At 39.3% G+C, this 22,337-nt stretch overlaps 1 protein-coding gene across 3 annotated transcripts in view; it reads left to right on the plus strand.

Annotated features, from left to right (window-relative positions):
- The window catches only part of Klhl7 (kelch like family member 7), a 60,233-nt gene that overhangs the window by 21,145 nt on the left and 16,751 nt on the right, over positions 1 to 22,337 (plus strand). For all 3 annotated transcript variants that reach the window (XM_004652818.2, XM_045135870.1, XM_045135871.1), the window contains one exon: positions 13,534 to 13,676. In XM_004652818.2, coding sequence (XP_004652875.1) covers positions 13,534 to 13,676 — 143 coding nt within the window. The remainder of the gene's footprint in view (positions 1 to 13,533; positions 13,677 to 22,337) is intronic.

The raw sequence follows: 22,337 nt of genomic DNA on the forward strand, positions 1-22,337 counted from the left end.
TTTCTAAAACATAGCCTTCCCTCATGGTCCCAAACTTGGAATCATCACACCTTATTCTCTTGAGTGCTGAGGATACAGGTATCTGGCACTAATGCTTAGCTCCCTCTTTTTTTTCCTAATATTTTGCTTATTTATTTGAAAGAGAAAGAGGCAGATCAGAGAGAAAATGGACATGCCAGGGCCTCTAGCCACCACAAATGAATTCCAGTTGCATGCACTACCTTGTACATCTGGCTTATGTGGGACCTAGGGAATCGAACCAGGGTCCTTAGGCTTCTCAGCCAAACACCTTAACTACTAAGTCATTTCCACAACCCCAGAGCATATCTTCTTAAACAGTTACTGATAAAGAATATGTGATTGGTATATAGAGACTTGACAAACACAGCATGTTTATTTATTGAAGGCTAGTTAAGCTGCTTATGGAATTGGGTTGGAAACATTTTTCAGTTAGACATTATTTCATCATCTTCAGGTTTGTAGTGCCACTTTTGAGAATTCTAGTGCCAATATGACTTTAAAATTTCTTTTCTTGTAGGTATTTAATATCTTTTTATTTACCCATGGTGTTTTGATAATTTAATTTGCATGTACATGCAACTTTTTTTTTTTTTTTTTTGAGGTAGCATCTCACACTAACGAACGCTGACCTAGAACTCACTCTGTAACCTAGGCTGGACTCCCAACTCATGGCAATCCTCCTACATCTGCATCCCAAGTGTTAGGATTGACAAATGTGACCCACTATACATAATGTATTTTTCTTTTTTTTTTTTTCTTAATTATTGAGAGAGAGAGAGGCAGAGGCAGACAGAGGGAGAGAGAATGGGCACAACAGGACCTCCAACTGCTGCAAACAAACTCTAGGTGCATGTGTCACCTTGTACATTTGGCTTATGTGAATCCTGGGGAATTGAACCTGGGTCCTTTGGCTTTACGGGCAAATGCCTTAACCTGCCAAGCCTTCTCTCTAGCCTCCCCCCCCCCCTTTTTTTTTAATCATGTTGAACATTCTCTAAATTTCCATATATTTCTGTGTTCTTTATTACTGATACCATGGTTCTTCGGACAGTACCTATTTTGTCTTCTAGTTCCATCTTTATTTTGGTCGTCTTCTGAGAGTTAGCCTTAATTTTTCTTTTAAACCTTTTATTTCAGCTAGTTTAATCTCTCTGTTTCTCCTTATTCTCTAATTTATTTCTTGACCATAATATCTTACTGCTCTAGAGTAGGTTTTTTAGGGTCTTGGAAGTTTTCTTATGTTGCCTGTATTTTCTGTATTATCTTAGGATGTTTTCCTGTTTTTATTCTTGGAAGCTTTTCTTTTGCCCATGCATGTGCATGAGTGTGTGGAGGACAGGTTGATGTCAGGTGTCTTACTCAGTTGCTCTTTACTATATTTGCTGGGCAGGATCTCTTGCTAACCCTGGAGCTTGCTGAGTTGACTAGTCTAGCTAGCCAGCTTGCCCCAGGGACTCACAGTTTCTGTCTTCCCAGCACGGGCATTATATGTGGGCCACTACACCCACTTGGCTTTTATGTAGGTAGTAGGGATCTGAACTCTACTCCTCATGCTTCTACAGCAAGAACTTTATGTATTTGCTGTCTGTCCAGCTTCTGGGAAGCTTTTCAGACATGTATGGCTTTATCTTTGTGTCAGATAAGAGGGAATTGCATAGGAGCAGGCTTCTCAGTTCCTGGGCTGCAGTATAGTGTAAATCTAGTGTCCAAGTGAGTAGCTGTGTACATTTTTTCAGGAAAATGTAAGTTGGATGCTGGGTACAGGCATTTGGCTAGTAGGGGCACTCCCCATATGTTCAGTTACAAGAATGTGGCATGCTTCTCATTGTGCACAGCTACTTAGGTGTATCACACACCTGTTGTCTGCTCACTGTCTTCATTAATTCTGTTTTGGAGTTATAAGTAAGATTTTGTCCTTGTTTCTTATGTGCTTGGTGTTTGGAATGGCTTTTAAGACCAGGGGAAAAAGAATCTTAAAATGGCAAGTCCAAACTTAATGTTGTTTTTATATTGTTGTATAAGCCATTCTTTTCCTTTATCATGCCTAGGACTTCTCTATTACTTACAGAGAGAAAGGTATGGGTGCATCTGGCCTCTTGTCATGGCAAATAAACTCCATATGCATGCAGCCATTTATGCAGCAAGCTTTACCTGGGTACTGGGGAATAGAACGTAAGCCTTCAGGCTTTGAAAGCAGATATCTCTAACCTCTGAGCAATCTTCCCCAGCCCTTATTTTTCTTTTTGAAACAAGGTCTTTCTGAAAGGCACAGGCTAATCTGTAATTCCAGCCTCCCTAGTGCTGGAATTACAAGCCTGTGTCACTAAGTGAACAAAACAAGTTTTGTCTATTGAGGGATTTCTTCTTTTTCTTCCTTTAAGTCTTACATCCTCCTTTATTTGATGTGAAATAAATGCCTTATGGATACCTTCATGCCATTACTGAATAATTAATCTTTTCCCATGCATTTGAAACACAATACTCTAAATATCCACATGGCTACCGACATTTTCTCTTTCATTGCACTCTAATACCTTTCTTTAGTTATTGTATTTTGATTAAAGAGTAAAATGTTGGGCTGGAGAGATGGCTTAGTGGTTAAATGCTTGCCTGTGAAGCCTAAGAACCCCAGTTCAAGGCTCAATCCCCCAGGACCCATGTTAGTCAAATGCACAAGGAGGCGCACACATCTGGAGTTTGTTTGCAGTGGCTGGAAGCCCTGGCATGCCTTCTTTCTCTTTTTCTCTCTCTCTCTCTCTACCCCCCACCCCCGTTGTCAATCTCAAATAAATAAGTAAAAATAAACAAAGAGTAAAATGTCTTGGGAGAAGTTGTAATTTTATTTTTATAGTTTCTGCATTCTTAACTTTTAATTTTTTATTATGAATTGTCATTTTCCTTTTGTTTATTATTGATAAGTCTGGTCTTTTGGTTTTAAAACTCACTCTCTTGTTCATGCTTTCAGTTCTTTTATTTCTTTAAACACTTTAAACAAAGCTATTTTATGTCTGTAGCTAAAGTCTTTTCTGAAGACCACATGCTGCTGTTTTTTTGGTTCTGTTGACTTACTCTTTTTTTTTTTTAAATTTATTTTTTGTTTGAGAGCAACAGACACAGAGAAAGACAGATAGAGGGAGAGAGAGAGAATGGGCGCGGCAGGGCTTCCAGCCGCTGCTAACGAACTCCAGACGCGTGCGCCCCCTTGTGCATCTGGCTAATGTGGGACCTGGGGAACCGAGCCTTGAATCGGGGTCCTTAGGCTTCACAGGCAAGCGCTTAACCGCTAAGCCATCTCTCCAGCCCTGTTGACTCACTCTTAGTGGCTTAGTTCTTTATGTAATGTTGCTTATATTTGATTGAGCTTAATCTACAGGAATATTGGGAGACTTGGGCCAAGTTTCTGCAGGGCGTATCAGTTTTTCTTTAGAGGATGCTAATGTTTGCTCTTTATCTATGCTTTTGCCTATGCTTTTCCCTATGGTACAACAGTCCAGGATTATGGAATTTTCTTGGCATATGACTTTCTAGACTTGCAGGTAGGGCATATGCAGACCTCAGACTTGCATAAGAATAAGGTTGTCAACCTAAATACTCAAAGAAGAAGGGACTGCTTTCATCTGGAGCTGAAGTTGAAATAGGCTGGTGGTTATTGTTTGTCCCTTTGTCCTTAGGCAGGTATGTTTTTCTTAGCCCATCTTTCATTGATAGTTCTACCAATCCAAGTAAACTGGCTTGAAGCAGAGATCTCATTTCCCGCTCTTTCTCTGTCATACAGATGTTAAAAACAATTTCTAGGTTTCGAGTATTACCAGAAGCCTTCAGAATAGCTCCAAGGCGTTACTGCTTACTTGTCTACTGCTTAGTTTTCCTTTTTTGGCCTTCTAATCACTGAGGATCTTAGCTATTCCTTTAAAAGGATGAGGTTTTTTGTTGTTTCTTTTCTTTTCAATTCTTTTTATCATGTATAATCATTTTGTAGCAAGAAAGTATTTCTGAAAGTTTTATCTGCCATTCTTCTCTAAGAATAGAGTAATTTAAACAGGTAGGAAATAATGGTTTGCTAGCATAACAATTATGATATATTTCTGCTACCTATCTTAGGCATGTATGTATCTGTGATCCCAACATGCCTAGGACAACAGGAGGCTGAGCCAGGAGAATCCAAAGCTCAGGGGCCAGCCCTTCTAGAGAGCAGAGCAGTTCCTTTGTATTCTGACAGTTCGTTTGCAACAGCAAGAAACCCTTTCTCAAAGAAGGTGGAACCTGAAAGTTGTCTGACTTTCATATATGTTTCATGGCACCCACAACTATAAACCGTTTTTTTAAAGGTGTTTGGAAGCTACTTTGAATGCCTAAGTTGTTTCTGCTACTACGTTTGGTTGATTTATATATAGCTGGTTTCTAGAAAGTTAAGGAAATATATAAAGAGAAATAAGTACCTTTATTCCTGCTTAAGATGTTCTCAAGAGTGGTAATAAGTTTTGAGTGTTCAAATTACTAGATTATTGTCCCTGGATTTGGAAATTAGGCTTCGCACACAGCTTACTTCATAGTAAGTACTATGTGGGAAGTAGAGAAACTTAATTTCCGTACATTGGGAAAGTACTATTGTATATCAATATACTGAAATGATACACAGCCACTAAAAATATTTTAGTAAATAATAATATGCAAGCTTTTCATAAGTGACAGAAATATACAACAGTACATGGATAAAGTTTTTTTAATGCAAATTTAAAAAAATTGTGTGTATAGGCATACCAGGGTCTTTTGCCACTGCAAATAAACACCAGATACTTGTGACACTTTTTTGTCCAGCTTTACCTGAGTGACTGGGAAATGAGTCACACTCAGCAGACTTTGCAAACAAGTACCTTTAACTGCTGAGCCATCTCTCTAGACCCCTAATTTATTAATACTGAGTGTTTGGGCCAAGGTAAGATCATGTATGAATATGAATAAAGGACATATTCCTATAAATACAGCTTATAGGATAAAAGAGGAAAAACCACAGGATAGATGAATTTATAAAACTGCTTGAACCAAAGCCTGGTGTTTTGAAAGCCAAGAGGAAAGTGTGCTTTAACTAGAACACAGTAGTCATTTGTGCCTTTACATGCAGAGACATAAGGAGAATCAGCACCAAGAAAATGTCTTCAGAGATTATCATTTCTGTCATGAGTCATATGTGTTAGTAATCAGGTTTGGTGTGTGTGTGTGTGTGTGTGTGTGTTGTTCTTCCTACATTTGCAAACTGTTTTCTGACCGTTTCTGGGTTGAGAGCTGCACTACCCTTCATATAATTTGCCCAGCTAGTCTAGTGTTTAGCTCTTAAGTCAGTTGTTAAATGATAAGAAGTAGAATTGTTTGAGAAATTCAACCAAGTGTGGGACATAGGCTCTTAAGCAGCAGGTTTTTTTGTTTAAATTTCTTAACTTTTTGGGCTTATTTCATCCCTTCCTCCTTCCTTCCCTCCCTCCCTCACCTTCCCTCGTCTTGAACCTATGAGTAGGGGGCAGCATACGCCAGGAATACTTGTCTCTGCAGTTGAACACTGGACTCTTGCTCAACTTTTCGCATCTAGCTTACATGGCTGCTTTAGGAATTGAATTCAGGTCAGCAGGATCCATTTTGAGAAAGTGAGATGGGCGGAGGGCGCAGGCAGATAGAATGGGCGCTCCAGGGCATCCAACCTCTGCAGATGAACTCCAAACGTATATGCCCCCTTATGCATCTGGCTTATGTGGGTCCTGGGGAATCAAACCTGGATCCTTAGGCTTTGCAGTCAAGCATCATAACCTTTAAGCCATCTCTCCGGCCCTAGTTATGTATCTCTTTGACTAAGCACAAGTAGCCATGACTCTACCAAGCTTTAGGGCTTGGACAGCAAAGCTAACTGAGGGGAAGCAGTCTTTAGTCTCCCTTCTTCAATTATCAGTTGTTTTCCTGCCATCTAACTTAGTTGGACTATCAGGAAGGGAGTGCAGCTCAAACTGTCTGGGGTCAGTGGTGTTGACCCCAGCAGACATTTCATCCAGAGGCCTGACTGGAAGCAGTTCCTTCATAATTGTCTCTCTCTTTGTTTTGGGGAGTATTATATTCAAGGGCAACACAAACTGCCTTGAACAAATATGTAATTTTCTTGGGGCATTGGCCCTCAAACTCCAGATTCAGAAGCTCTGGTTTAGTGTCTAGTAATGTTTCTATATGGAGCTGATGCTGCCAGTCATGGGATCACTTTTAAAACTTTTCTCAGGCAAAACATCTGACCTTGAGCTTCATGAAAGATTGTAAGAAACAATATTCTACATAAAGTGAGGGAAGCCTCTGTCTGCAAAGCCTAAAGTATTTACTGTCCACCCTTTGTAGAAAATTTTTTCTGGCACCTATCTTAGATCATATGCTCTAGAGCCTTGAACTTTGAGTTTTCTAGCCATTCTTCCAAAAACTGTGCTGCTACTAAACTGAAATGAAAGAAAATTAGAGCTATTCATAATGGTTTTCATTCATTCGCAAATTCTGTCTTTTATAAAGACCCAATAGTTTCATGTATAGAAATATCATGTGTTTCACCAGGAGTGGTGGCACACACCTTTAATTTCAACCCTCTGGAGGCTGAGGTAAGAGGATCACTATGAGTTCAAGGCCACCCTAAGACTACATATTGAATTCCAAGTCAGTTGGCACAGATCAAAACACTACCTTGAAGAAAAAGAAAGTACCCTGTGTGTTTTAAGAATTTTTGGCATTATTGCATTTGCACTCTTAGTACAATTTTAAAAATTTTTTTAAAGGGTCCATTGTGAAAAGTTGATCTTTCTAATACTCCTTTTCCCTTTCATTACTTTATGCTGGAGATTACTATTGCTCTGTGTCCTTCCACAAGTAGTCTTGGGACTGTGTATGCATAGTCATTTACTTTGCTAGGTCACACACCTTAATCCCAGCAGGACCAGGTAGGAGGGTCACCATGAGTTCAAGGTTACCCTGAGATTGCATAGTGAATTCCAGGTTTGCCTGGGCTAGAGCTCTACCTCAAAAAAAATTTTTTTTAATAGAAAATAGTCATTTTCTTATATGTATGTGTAAGAAATTACATATAGAAAATTATGTATATGTTAAAATGCATTTTAAATATATATATTGTACTTCGTATATTCTTCTACATCTTTCTTTTGTAATTTTTTTTAATGAGAGAGATAGAGAAAGAGAATTGGCACACCAGGACCTCCATCCACTGCAATTGCACACCAGATGTATGCACCACCTGTGTAAATGTGTGCACTTGCATCACCTTTTGTGTCTGGCTTACGTGGGATCTGGGGAGTAAAAATATGGGTCGTTAGGCTTTGCAGGCAAAGTGCCTTAAGGGCTAAGCCATCTCTCCAGTTCCCATCTTTTTTACTTTATTTATTTGAGAGAGAGAGAGAGAGAGAGAATGGGTGTGTCAGGGCCTCCAGCCAGTGCAAATGAACTGCAGACTCGAGCCTCTGGCTTCTGTGGGTCCTAGGGAATTGAACCTGGGTCCTTAGGCTTCTCAGGCAAGCACCTTAAGTGCTAAGCCATTTCTCCAGCTCTCATCTTTTATTATACACCATTTCTTGAAGCTCACTCTGTGTACATATTAAACTTTGCCCTTCTTCTTAACAGTTATATAATATTCCATTGTATAAATATGCCATAATTTTTTTTACCTACATTCTTTAAAAAAAAAAAAAAAACTTTTTTTTAACGGCTTCCATATTTATAGACAATAGACCATGATAATCCCCCCCCCCTTTCACAAATCCACATTCCATTATATTCCCTCTTGTTCCATTAGTCTCTTGTTTTGATGTCACTTTTCCTCCTATTATGAGGGTCTTTTGAAGGTAGTGCTAGGCGGTGGAAGGTCGTATATATCAAGGCCAATTTCTGTCTGGATGATTGCATTGTAAGCAGTTCTACCCTTCCTTTGGCTCTTCCATTCTTTCCACCACCTCTGCCACAATGGACTCTGAGCCTTGTAAGGTGTGATAGAGATGTCTCAGTGCTGAGCACTCCTCTGTCACTTCTGCTTAGCAATGTGGTGCCTTTTGAGTTATCCTAGTGGTCACCAACATCTGAAAAGAGAAGATTCTCTAACCAAAAGAGAGTAGCATTAATATATGGGTGTGAATATTTAAGTAAAGTGCTTACAGGTCAGTTTGGTGGGCATAATATATGCATTTAGCCAGACAAGAGCAAGGTGCTACACTCTTGAAGCTCATCTCCTCCCCCACCATAGGCTTTTGATTAGGTTTTCAATAGTAGGCATGTATTCCCTCCAGTCCAATTAGAGAGCAGTTCGTTTCCCCCATAACAGACATGCTACTATTATTATACCCGTTCAGTCTATTGGCCTGGCTGACCAAACTTGCAGCTTTCAGTGTCCACTGTTTTACTGCCTATGACTTCAGTCTTCCATAGGGCTACATGTAATGGCATCTTTTCCAGCTTTCTGTCAGCTGGTCTGCAGGGAGGAGATTTTCAGCTTAACCTCAGTTCGATTTCTCGGTGACTTTGCAGCCCAGGTATGTGGAGTCTTTAGCAATAGGGTCTTACTATCTATTCCTGGTGGGAAACCAAGAGCCTTGGCAATAGCATGTAATGTTGTGGAGGCATCAGGGATCTCCCTGGCCAACAACTCACTGGAAGGTATCCCATCCCTGGCATTAAAATTTTTCTAGTAATCGTCTATGGCTTCTGGATACGCCATTATCCAAAAAAGCGGGGGGCGGGTATCTTATGGCTTATTCACAATATCCTAAATTTTGATTAACCTTTCCCCCCCACCCTTCTTTTATTCAGTTACTTTCCTTGATCTCTCTTAGGCCATTCCTACCCACAGTAATCTGTTGTCTACTTACATATATACAATACCATCCCCTTAAAATCCTCCTCTCTCCTCCCTCCCTTATAGCCTTTTTCTAGCTTGCTGACCTCTGCTACCAAGTTTTACTCCAACTTATACACAAGTCTGAACATTTTTAGCTGGGATTCACATATGAGAGAACATGCAGTGTTTGGTGTTCTGGGCCTGGATTACCTCACTCACTATAATCCTTTTGAGATCTATCCATTTCCCTGCAAATTTCATAATTTCATTTTCTTGACTGCTGAGTAGAACTTCATTGTATAAATGTATCACATCTTCATAACCCATTCACCAGTTGAGGGACATTTAGGCTGGTTCTATTTCCTAGCTACTGTGAATAGAGTGGCAATAAACCATGGTTGTGCCAGTATCTCTAAGGTAGTGAACAGAGTCCTTAGGATAATATGCTTAGGAGTGGTATAGCTGGGTCATAAACCTATTTTTAGCTGTCTCAGGAACCTCCACACTGATTTCCATATAATGGCTGTACCAGATTATAGTCCCACCAACAGTGTAGAAGTGTTCCTCTTGTCCCACAGCCTTGCCAACATTTATTCCTATTTATTTTCTTAATGATAGTCATTCTGACAAGAGTGAAATACAATCTCAAAGAAGTTTTGATTTGCATTTCCCTGATGGCTAAGGATGTAGAACTTTTTTTAGATGTTTATATGCCATCTGTATTTCTTCTTTTGAGAACTCTATTCAGTTCCATAGCCCATTCTTTTATTTTTGTTTTGTTTTTCAAGGTAGGGTTTCACTCTAGCCCAGGCTGACCTGGAATTCACTATGTCATTTCAGGGTGGCCTCGAACTCCTGGTGATCCTCCTACATCTGCCTCCTGAGTGCTGGGATTAAAGGCATGCACCACCATGCCCAGCTGGCTCCACTCTTTTAATATGTTTATTTTTAAAATATTTTATTCATTTTAATTTATTTATTAGAGAGAGAGAGAGAGAGAGAGAATAGGCACACCAGGGCATTCAGCCACTACAAACAAACTCCAGACACATGTGCCACTTTGTGCATCTGGCTTGTGTGGGTCCTGGGAAATTAAACCTAGGTCCTTCGGCTTTGCAGGCAAGCACCTTAACCAATAAGCCATCTCCCCAGCCCCATAGCCCTTTTTTTTTTTTTTTAACTGGGTTGTTTGATTTCTTATTATTTAGTTTTTTGAGTTCTTCGTATATCCTGGATATTAATCCTCTGTCAGATGTATACCTGGCAAAGATTTTCTCCCATTCTGTAGGTCGCCTATTTGCTCTATTCATAGTATCCTTTGCTGTACAAAAGCTTTGTAATTTCTTGAGGTCCCAGTAGTTGATTAGTGGTTTAATTCCTGAGCAACTGGAGTTATATTCAGAAAGTTGCTGCCTATACCAATATGTTAAAGGGTTTCCCCTACTCTTTCCTCTAGAAGTTTCAGAGTTTCAGGTCTGATATTAAGGTCTTTGATCCATTTGGACTTGATTCTTATGCATGGAGAGAGATAAAGATCTATTTTTATCCTTCTACGTATAGATAACCAGTTGTTTCAACACAATTTGTTACAGAGGATGTCTTTTCTCCAGTGCATATTTTTTGTTAAAAATAAAATGGCTAGCCAGGCATGGTGATGCACGCCTTTAATCCCAGCACTTGTGAGGCAGAGGTAGGAGGATTGCCGTGAGTTTGAGGCCACCCTGAGACTCCATAGTGAATTCCAGATCAGCCTGGGCTACAGTGAGACCCTACCTCAAAAAAAACAAAGAAAAATTAATTAATTAATTAATTTAATGCCTGTAGCTGCCTGGATCTACATCTGGGTCCTCTATTCTGTTCTATTGATCTGTGTGTCTGTCTTTGTACCAGTACCATGCTGTTCACATTCTTAATCCACATAAGGTTGATAAAGCTTCTAGAAAAGCTTCATTCTTGGGTTTTAAGGGTATATGCATTTTTAATTTTTGTGAAGAAGGTGATTGTACCCCCTTAAGATGGATGTACCCACCACACTATGCACCACAAGATGATAGTAGAGAGTAGAGAGGATTCTTCCTTGCCACACACACCCTTGTTCCCTGTGCTCAAGACAGTTTGGTCTTGGCCATTCTGATATGTTAAAAAAATAGGCTTCAAATTGTATCTCTCTTAAATAGAGTAGTCAGACATGTTTTCATTTGTTTAAGAATTCCTTAAAAATAAAATGATTTTATACTTAAAGAAAAGCTTCCTGTTCTTTTTCTGTAAGTGATGTTAAGTACTTCATCTAATTTTTTTATTAAGTTGTTGGCTTTAATTTTGCTTATAGGTTTATTTTATTTTAGTTATATATCTTTCTGGTTTGCCACTGTCTTTTGTTTTATATCTTATTTTTCTATATAGTAACTTAAAGTTTTTAATAATGTTTTTGCTTTTTATTTTTTATTTATTTGAAAGCAACAGACACACAGAGAGAAAGAGGCAGATAGAAAGAAAGAGAAAGAAAATGGGCGCGCCAGGGCCTCTAGCCACTGCAAACGAATTCCAGACACGTGCGCCCCCTTGTGCATCTGGCTAACGTGGGTCCTGGGGAATCAAGCCTTGAACCAGGGTCCTTACGCTTCACAGGCAAGCGCTTAACTGCTAAGCCATCTCTCCAGCCCTAACTTAAAGTTTTATATAATTGTCTGGATTTATAACTCTTAGGTTTGTCATTTTTAGACTTCCCCATTCAGTGTCTGGCGTTTTGTTTTTCTTTTAAAATATATTCTCTTAAAAATAAATAAATAAATTTTATTTTTCCAAACAGAGAGAGAGAATGGGTACATCAAGTCCTCTAGCCACTGCAAACGAACTCCAGGAGCCTGTGCCCCTTATACATCTGACTTACGTGGGTCCTGGGTCTTTGGCTTTGCAGGCAAATGCTTTAACCACTAAGCCATCTCTCCAGCCCTTGTTTTTCTTTTTAACTATCTTATTTGTATTTGTGTGTATGCGTGTCTGTGCACACATGCACATATATGAGATTTTGCTTTGTTTGTTTAAGATAGATTTGGAACTCATTCTGTAGCTCAGGCCTTGAACTCAGGTGATCCTCCTACCTCAACTTCCTGAGTACTGGGATTAAAGATGTGTGCCACCACACCCAGTTTTATTTATGAGAGTTTTTGTTTATTCCAATTATTTGAAATTTAGAGTAAAATGTGAGATAGGGACACAATTTTTTCCTGTTTTATCTAATGTTGATTAGCAGTCCATTTTCTCCCACACTGATTTAAAATGACACCCTAAACAGTGTGTGAGTGTGATGGATGTGTATGGATGTTCATGTGTTTGGGCATACATGTATGTGTGTGCGTGTGTATGGACAGCAGAGGTTGACATCAGTTGTCTTCCTCAGTCACCACTTTTTTTTTAATTTTTATTAGCATTTTCCATGATTATAAAAAAATCCCGTGTTAATTCCCTCTTTTTTTTTTTTTTTGGTAGATGATCTCTCATTGAACATGGAGCTCACTGATTTAGCAAACCACAGAGACCTCCTGTCTCTGCTTCCCCATTGATGTTATTGGTGTCACCTTAGTGTCTCGTATAATTTACATGATACTGAGGGTCCAAGTGCATCCTCATGCTATCGCCTCAGACCATTAAATAGTATTTGATTAGTGGCTTTTGACCACATTAGGGAAGTGTCAAGGGAAAAGGATCCTATCGATCACTGTAGTTCTGAGTCCTTCTTGCATTTCAACTCATGTGCATTAGAGTTTCTGTTTTTATGTATACCCCTTACATTGTGTTCAATATGCAAGTGCTGACTGGGAGATACTGGTAGGGCTTGTGAATCAGTATGTCTAACAGACTCCCTGATGCTGAAGCTACTGCTTTCTGGACCTCATTTTGGCAAGTATATGAAAAGTCCTTTAACAAATCAATTCCCAGTGCCTCTGCCAGAAATTTTAAATTTTAAATAGTTTCAGAGATTTCCCAGAGAATTCTCACATACAGGCAAAACTGAAAGCAAGTCAGAGTGGCCCATGCTTGTTGTAATCCAAGCACTTGGGAGGCTGAGGCTAAAGGATCACAAGTTCAAGGCCAGCATAGGTTTTTATAGTTCTGTAATAAGACTGTATCTCAAAAAATGGGTGTGGGGTTGAGAATTACAGGATTACAGGAGATCTGGATTTCAGTAATTATTTTGGCAGCTGTTTCTTGAGCCAGGCTAGCCATTGATATTTCTAAAAATAATAAATTGGTTAGGTTACAGATCCTTATACATTTCCCCCTGCTCTTTGCCCTCACTTTAACACTAAAGGGATGATAAAAGAAAGCTAAAGGAAAAACAGGGTGTTATTATGTTTAGCCATTTCCTTTTCAGAACATTGCATTAGTGCCTGAAGTTCTTAAAGAATTGTCATGTGAGGCTTGAATGATGGGCTCAGTGGTTAAAGTTGCTTGCTTGCAAAGCATGAAGACCTGGGTTCCATGCTCCAATATCAATGTAAAGCCAGATATACAAAGCAGCACACAAGTCTGGAGTCATTTGTAGTCTCATTAAGTCCTGGTGCACCCATTCTCATTCTTGCTATCTTTCCACTTGCAAATAAATACAATTATTGACAAATAAAAATAAAGAATTTCCATGTGTTTTTCTACAGGTGGAATGAGGTACCACCTACTATCCCCAGAAGATCGAGAAGAACTTGTAGATGGCACAAGGCCTAGAAGAAAGAAACATGATTATCGCATAGCCCTATTTGGAGGCTCCCAACCACAGTCTTGTAGATATTTTAACCCAAAGGTAACTGACATTTATCCTTGTTTTTGAAACACTGAGTGCATAGAAACTTACCCATGCAGTAGTAATTGATGTAGTCAGAGGTGTTATTTTATGCCATACTTAATACCTTATGATATATATTTTTATATATGTATGTACAGTTACCTGTACACATACATAGTTACCATCTCTGTTTTAAATAAGGAAACTGAGACTTAGATTTTAAATGTTCTTATATCTCTTCCTGGAGTATTTTACAAAAAAAAAAAGAAAGAAAGAAAACAAGAAACTAGTTCTCCTATCTTACTGCTTTGTTTGCAAGTCTTTCCTTTTTTTTTTTTTTTTTTTTTTTTATTCTTAAAATTCCATACTTTATTCAGATACCCAGGGAAAAGAACTGAAGATGGGGAGAAAGAAGATTGTGGAGCCTAGAGGCCTATGTACAAACATAGATCTTAGGGGAAAAAAATAAAACAAAAAAACATGAAAAGGCATTTTAAAACATGTGCTTCAAAAAAGATTAAAAGTGAAGACAGCATGGCCGCCAGGGTGGGAGAGACAGCTTACCAGCATGAGGACCCAAGAACTTCGCTGCTACAGTTCCAGAGAGAGTGAATGAGAGCCGGTCTCTGTGGGTCCAAGAAGATATACTTTAGAACTTGTGCCAGCCCACCTGGACACACCTACCCTAGGTGTCCCAGCCAGTCGGCCTTGGCTTAGAGGTGAATTCCATCCACATCTGGGCAGGGTGAGGGCTCAGGAGAGCCAATTGAGCTAGGCCAGCTGGGATAGGTGTGGGGAGGACATGATGCCTCAGGTCCCTCCCCTTTAAGGGCCATCCTGCTTCTGCCTAGTTAAACTAAGTGTCTACAAGGTAGGTACCATTTTTAATGAAAATCTGTTATGGAGCGATATGTATTTTTCTTTATTTAGAAGTTGTACACATACATAGTGAATCTAGACAATTTGGAAAATCTTGAGCATCACAAGAAAAATAAAATTGGGGCTGGGAAGATAGCTCAATAGATAAAGCATGAAAACCTGAGTCTACATAATGAATTCCATGTCAGCCTGGACTAACAAACAAACAAGCCTGGCATGGTTTGTAATCCCAGTACTGGAGAGGCAGAGGCAGGAGTTCCCTGGCCAGTCAACCTAACTAATTGGTGAGCTCCAAGCCAATGAGAGACCCTGTCTCAATAAAAGAAAAAGGTGTATAGCATTTCTGAGGAATGACATTGGAGGTTGTCCTCTGGCCTGTGCGCACGCGCACACACACACAATAAAACACTTTTAATACAACCATCTAGAAGCAATCACCAATTTTCTGTGCTTTCCAGTATATATTACGCCAGTTGGGTCAGTAGAATATGAGTCATAGGTCTATCAACACAATTGAGAATTATGTAGATGTTCAGTTGTGATCTTGATAGTATCTACTCATAAATCTTTCTTGTTTCTTAGCATTATGGATTTGAATGTGAAGAATATATTGCCATATTTTTCTGATGCTACTTTACTTATATTGCTAGGAGGAGCAAATATTGACAGTCCTAAAAGATAATACTCAAAACTTACAAGATGGTATCCATAACTCATGTAAAATTCAAGCACATAATGAGGTCTCATTATTTTGTAAGCCTATATTTAAAAATCATTAATTTCTTTAAGAGAGAAAATACATGAATGGACATGACCATAAACAAACTCCAGACACATGTGCCACTTTGTGCCTAGCTTTATGTGGGTACTAGGAACATGTGCCAAAAGGCTTTACAAGAAAACACCTTTAACCACTGAGCAGTCTCCCAAGCTCTGTAAGCCCATTATTGACTCTGGTCAGTACTTGATGATCCCTGTAATTTCAAGGCCACCCTGAGACTACATAGTAAATTCCAGTCAGCCTGGGCTAGATTGAGATACTATCTCTTAAAAAAAAAAAAAAAAAACTGAAATCATAGCAGTTTAAATTATAACTCTACAAACCTATACACAGCTTTCAAGTGCTAATAATAGTTATATCCCCTAAAACCTAACTGTGGTTTATATTTTAGCAATGAAAAAACAAACAAATTCTGGTAAAAAAATTTTTTTTCTAAATAAAGTAGATCCAGTCTTTCAATGTATAGGTGGACCTGAAGAATCTTGAATTCTATCTATCTGTTTATGAGAGAGCACCAGGGCCCCAGCAGATTAACTTTAGGCCCATGTACCACCTTGCATGATTGCTTTACGTAGATCCTGAAGAATTGAAACTGGGCAAACAGGCTTTGCAAGCAAGCACCTTAAATGCTGAGCCATCTCCCTAACCCCAAGAATCTTGATTTAATATGGGAGGCGGGGAGCATTTCTAGAATAAAACAAATGAGGGATGACTCTTAGCTCTATGTTCATATTTAATCTGTAATTCTAATGTATTCCTTTTTTTATTACACAGTTGAAAAAATGTGAACACAACCCTGGTACTGAGACTAACTTTGGAATTCTTATGTCTTGCTTTCCTCTTAATAAATGACCCATTCTTGCTTTCCTTTTTGTGTACTTAACCACAGACTTTTAGACTTTCAATGGAAAAAATTCAAGTAATTGAGGAATTCACTGGCAAAAACATTCTCATTCCATCAGTTATTGTTCCTTCCCTGAATGAGCACTATTAGAATCTCTACAGTATTCATGAACTATATTTATTAGAAGTGCTGCTGCTTAGCTGGGCTTGGTAGTATACTCCTTTAACCCCAGCATGTGGGAATCTGAGGAAGTAGAGTTACTGTGAAGTTGAGGCTGGCTTGGAGCTAAAGAGTTCCAGGTTAGCTTAGTCTAGAATGAGACCCTGCCTTGAAAGCAACAAAAGAAGTGCTAGAGCTTCTCTTTTAGCAAAAATTCATCTTGAAAAACTTCTGTCATTTACATATTTATGTTTTCAATAAAAATTGATTAGTCTTTATTATACCTGGCATTTAAATAGAGATGGTGTCATTTGAAACTATTACTTATCTTGGATATCCCAAGGGAGAATTACTTCACTAGTCAAGTAAAATGTTCATTAAAAAGCAGCAAATAGAAGCAGGTCCATTTTAAAATTCTTGAACTTAAAAATGTTCAGGAATATTTAAATAGTTTTCACTGTTCTGAAATGGAACTATTTGTGTGGATCCTATACTAGATAAAAGGGATGATAACTTTCAGTGAAATGATGTTGAAAGAGGACAATGTAGGGGCTGAAATGATAATCAGATAAAAGCATTTGTGCCAGGTACTCTTTTGCAGGGACAAGAGGCTCTGACATACCCATACATGTATCTATATGCATATATATTTTTTTTAAAGAAGGCAATGTGTTTCTTAAGTTATCTAGAATTAAGTCAACATCCCTAAAACTTTTCTTTTTAGATACTCTTTGAATATCTTTGATATCAGAAGGCAAATATTTATGTTTGATGACCAAAAAATGATACCAAAAAAATTAACTTTTTCCCCTTGCATTTTAATTGTAGTTTGAATTGCTATATTGAATTGAAATACTATTTTTGCTGTTAGTGGTCCTTTTATGAAGCCTGATGTGTCTTTCTTTTTCCTATTTTGAACCTAGTTTTTGGCTTTCAAGTGCTTAGTTATAGCTAAAAACTTATCTGTATTCAGTGATCTATTTCTCTTTGGTATCCTCACATTGAAGCATGATAATGTATTTTGATACTGGTACCTAAATAAAAGTTGACTCAGTTGACCAATTTTGATTTGTACTACTACTAATGAAATGCTAGGCCGCATGCTTAGAACTTTATGAGCATCATGGCTTACTACTTTGACATCATGAGGAATGAAGAGACTATACCATAGAAAAAGAGAACCCAGAAAATGAGCCTGTAAATTAGAAAGGCAGAAAACCATATGCCATGGAACCATAGGAGTAGAAGGTTTGCTTCACCCTCCTGATCCTCCAGCTTCATCTTCCCAAGTGCTGGGATTACAGGCATGTGCCACCACACTTGGCTCTGAGTGCATTTCCTCACTCAGAAGTCAAGTAGAGTGTCAGGTTAGTACCTGGACAATTTAATAGAGTATGAGGGAAACATGAGCAAGTGTAACATTATATAGCAGTTCCCAGAACTTTCTCTTGTCTCTCGCTTGCTCGCTCTCTCTCTCTAATTGCAAAGTAGCACATTGTAGTAGACAGCTTTAGATTTGCTGAGATGAACTTCCAGACCCGGCACAATGATGGAGGAAGGGATATTTATTGAAGCCTACAGATCCAAGGGAATTTCCATAATGGCAGAAGAAGCTGGCCCTGCTTTCACAGGTCCAGGTAGAGAGAGAAAAGCTACAAGCCAAAAACGAAAAGCCACACAGTACACTCTTTGTATCTTTAGATTGGAATTTCAAACCCACCACCACACTTTAAGACCCACCCATTGACACCTCCTCCATCCAGGTGGCTGTAGATCTAAACTACAAACTAATAAAACACTGAATATATTGGGGGCCATCTATTCAAACTACTACATACATCATTTTTTAATTTTGTTTGATAGTTTTCATGTATGTATATAAGGCATTTTGATTATATTCACCTCCCACTACCTTCTCTCATCTCTTCTTCCTCCCATTGACCCTCCCCTCTTCCACCTAGTCCCACTCCAACTCTGATGTCTTTTTTTCTTCTTCTGACCCACTAAGTTGCTTGCATGAGCACACGTGAGATGTTATTTCCTGGAATGTGTATGGTCATGACACTAGTGGTTGCATTTGTGAAGAAAATGCACCCCTCTTCCCCAGCAATGATTAACTGCCAATAACTGCTCAGGGAGGGGTGAGGGCCTCATGAGGTTCCCCAGTATTCATGGTAGAATGGTGATGGGCTCAGTCTTGCACAAATCTTCTGCAGGTTATAACAGATGCTATAAGCACATGAGTTCAACAGCCATGTCATGTTTAGAGGCAGCTTTCCACGCCATCCTTTCCTCGCCCTCTGGCTCTGATACTCTTTCTGTCCCCTCTTCCACATTATTTCCTGAGCCTTGTGGGGTGATGATACAAATGTCCCATCTAGCACTGAGCACTCCTCAATCTCATATTGTAGTACTTTGATGAGTTTTGAGTGTGAGACAGGGTCTGGAGCTTGCCTGTTGGGTTAGACTGACTGACCAATGATCCTCTTGTGCCTGCTTTCTCAGGGCTGGGACTACAAGTATGTCACCACGCTCAGCTTTTTTATGTGGGGATCAGATTCAAGTCCTCATGCTGGCAAAGCAAGCACTTTATTGACTTCATTATCTCCCCAACCCCATTTCACAGGAAATTTTATCAGTTTGTTTTATGGGATGTGATCTGAAGGTAAATTCTCTTTTCCAAAAAAAGTTTACTTTGTCTTTAACTCAGAACATCTTTCCTGAGGAATGAACAGTATTGAAAATACTGTTTATTAAATGTATCACAATATCTTTATTTCAATAGAATAGCCACCTACCCTCTTATTAAACTGGTCTTTAAGGAGGTAATAGTCTTACACTGTATGAGTAAAAATCAGCAATACATAGTATATTATTTTGAAACAACATGTGCATTAAAAAGTGTATACTTCATGGGCTGGGGGTTGGCTTAGTGGTTAAGGTGTTTGCCTGCAAAGCCAAAGGACTCGAGTTTGATTCCCCAGGACCCATGTGAGCCAGTTGCACAAGGAGGTGCATGCTTCTGTAGTTCATTTGCACTGACTGGAGGCCCTGGTGCATGTGCACACTCTCTCTCACTGTCTCTCTCCCTCTTTCAAATAAATAAAATATAGTTTTTGAAAAGTGTATATTTTAAAGGAATATGATATTGCATATACAATTTGAGGCTTGAAGATGGGGAGATGGCTCAGTGGTTAAAGAGACTTGCTTACAAAGCCTGATGACTTGGGTTCAGTTCCTCAGTACCAACATCAAACTACATGCACAAAGTGGTGCGTGCATCTGGACTTTGTTTGCGGCAGTGCTAGACCCTAGCACGCCTATACTCATTCTCATTCCCATGTATATTCTCATCCATATTCATTCTCTCGTGCTTTTTGCAAAAAAAAAAAACAAAATAAGTAAAATGAGGCTTTTATAAGACTATATCAGTAGTGTTGGCTACCAGCAAAGAATGTTTTAGGACTGCTCTGAGGTGGAGGCATGAGCACTGCTACAGTAGAGCCCCATATAAGGATAACACCCAAAATGGGAAGCAGGCACACGGAGGGATTGGACCCGTGCCTGTGAACCCCAGAAGCTGACATTGTGGAATGTACTATGAATCATTTTGGGCACCCCAAGCCTCCTTAGTTGTACGAGGCTTGTAGTGGTGAAGGAGTGCCCTCTGCGCTGTGCACAGCAGGTATGCTACCTAAGTCTTCAGGCAGCTTGGCTGGACAGTTTGCCCTTGTGCAGACATTGTGAACTTACTCTCAGTTGGGTGCTCTGCCTTCCTTGAAAGCCTTCAAAATTAGGAGTATTAATCTAAGTGTGCGGGGTTTTCTCCAAGCATCTTAACAGTGATTTATATTTCTACTGTACATTCTGCTTCTGTTGGTTTTGTTGTTGTTTGGTTTGTTTTGAGGCAGGGTCTCACTTTAGACCAGACTCACCTGGAATGCAGTATATTACCCAGGGTGGCCTCAAACACAAGGAGATCCTCCTATGTCAACCTCCCAAGTGCTCAGATGATGGGCATGAGCCACCATGCCTAGCTCCATAATTAATTACATTCTAAATATTCACCTCATACTCCTTCTACCCCTATTTGGTCCAGTGCCTAAAGTTCCCACCTTTGTGTTGTCACTGTGCCTTTAAGAAACTTCCAGGAGCTAGGGAGATAGCTCAGTGGTTAAAGTGCTTGCCTTACAAGCATAAGTACCTTAGTTTGATCCCCAGTAGTCTTGTTTAAAATTTAAAAAAAAAAAAAAAAAAAAAACAGGCATGGTTTCATCTGCCTATAAGTCTAGCTCTGGGAAGGCAGAGACATGCAGATGCTGGAGCTCACTGGCTAGCCAATCTAATTGGTGATCTCCTGAGAATAACACCTCAAGGTGTCCTCTGGCCTTACACATGCACACACACACACCATGTGCAAAGAAGGAAGGAAGAGGGAAAAAAAAGAAACCAGTGAAAAATATGATTAAACCTCTGGGAAGGATGATATCACACTAATTCTATAGAAGTCATAGCCAACTTCAGTTATCTTAAATCAGCGGATCAATCAAATGCTTTGAGGCAGTCAGGCAGAACTACAGGTATTTGATGTAGCACTTTATGTGGGAAGAGCAGTGGCAAAAGGAATGGGATCTGTCAAAACTATAGGGATAAGAAACTTGAGTGTCACTGGGAGTGAGACACATTCTCACAGTTTACTACTACACCATGTCACTTGATAATTATATTAGCTACCTTTGACAAAACATGTTCAGGTCTGGAGGGATGGCTTAGTGGTTAAGGCACTTGCCTGCAAAGCCAAGTACCCACATAAGCCAGATGCACCAGGTGGCACATGCATCTGGAGTTCATTTGCAGTGGCTGGAGGCCCTGGCATGTCCATTCTCTCTCCCCCCCACTTTCTCTCTGTCAAATAAGTAAACATAAAAAATATTTTTAAACAAACATGTTCACCTGATGACCCAGAAGAAGTATAGTGAGACCTATCATCTTAGAAGTGTTGACCATGTATGTTTGATGGGGATTATTTTCTTTGAAAACTGGTCACTCAGCTGCAAAAGATAATTTTCCTTAACTTTTATAAGCAACAGCATACTATGCAAATAGCTGGTTGTAAAAGCACAGATTAAATAATATTTATCAATTACCAAGAGCTAGAATCTGAAATGTGTGGGTTGACACAGACTAGAAGATGTTAGAGAAGCATGTAATACTGCCCTGTGCTTAAAGCAGGAAACAGCATAGAGGCAGAGGTCAGTCACGTAGGTGCTCAACCTGCTTTTTGGTTGGTAGGATGGCTACCATCTCACACCTTCATCACTCATAAGCACAATGTTCAACAGCCAAAAAGCACTGATACTCAGCATTCACTATACTCTTAATTTTTCTTTTCCTCTTTCTTCCTGTACAAACTACTACGACATCTCCCATTAAACTTTCATAGAGGCTTTCTGGTAGACAAGTCAAACCCAAGGAATTGGTTCTCTTCAGGCTATCATCATACAATAAGACATTTAGCTGATTAAATTCAATCAAGCATCTTGCTGACCTCTTTTTTGTGTGCAGTCACTATTGTGTTAGTATCATGTTGTCCTGAAAAAGTGCCTGATTAAAGAGACAACTTAAAAGCCAGCGTGGTGGTGCACAGCTTTAATCCCAGCACTCGGGAGACAGAGGTAGGAGCATCACTGTGAATTCAAGGCCACCCTGAGACTACAGAGTTATCTCCAGGTCAGCCTGGACTACAATGAATCCCTACCTCGAAAAAAACAAAAAAAAAAAAAGGTGGAGGGGGCAACTTAAAACAGGAACAAAATTATCTGGCTTGGCTTCAAGGGATATACTCCAACATGGTGGGGAAAACATGGAAGCAAGAGCAGAGCTGTGCTTGGTTTGATGATTTTTGACAGCTCTTAGAAACTAAGATATGTCAGATAATGGCTTATGATAAAATAATTGTATGTGTGCTGGGCGTGGTGGTGCACACCTTTAATCCCAACACTTTGGAGGCAGAAGT

This window comes from Jaculus jaculus, chromosome 16 (assembly GCF_020740685.1).
Source record: "Jaculus jaculus isolate mJacJac1 chromosome 16, mJacJac1.mat.Y.cur, whole genome shotgun sequence".
NCBI classification, from domain to species: domain Eukaryota; kingdom Metazoa; phylum Chordata; class Mammalia; order Rodentia; family Dipodidae; genus Jaculus; species Jaculus jaculus.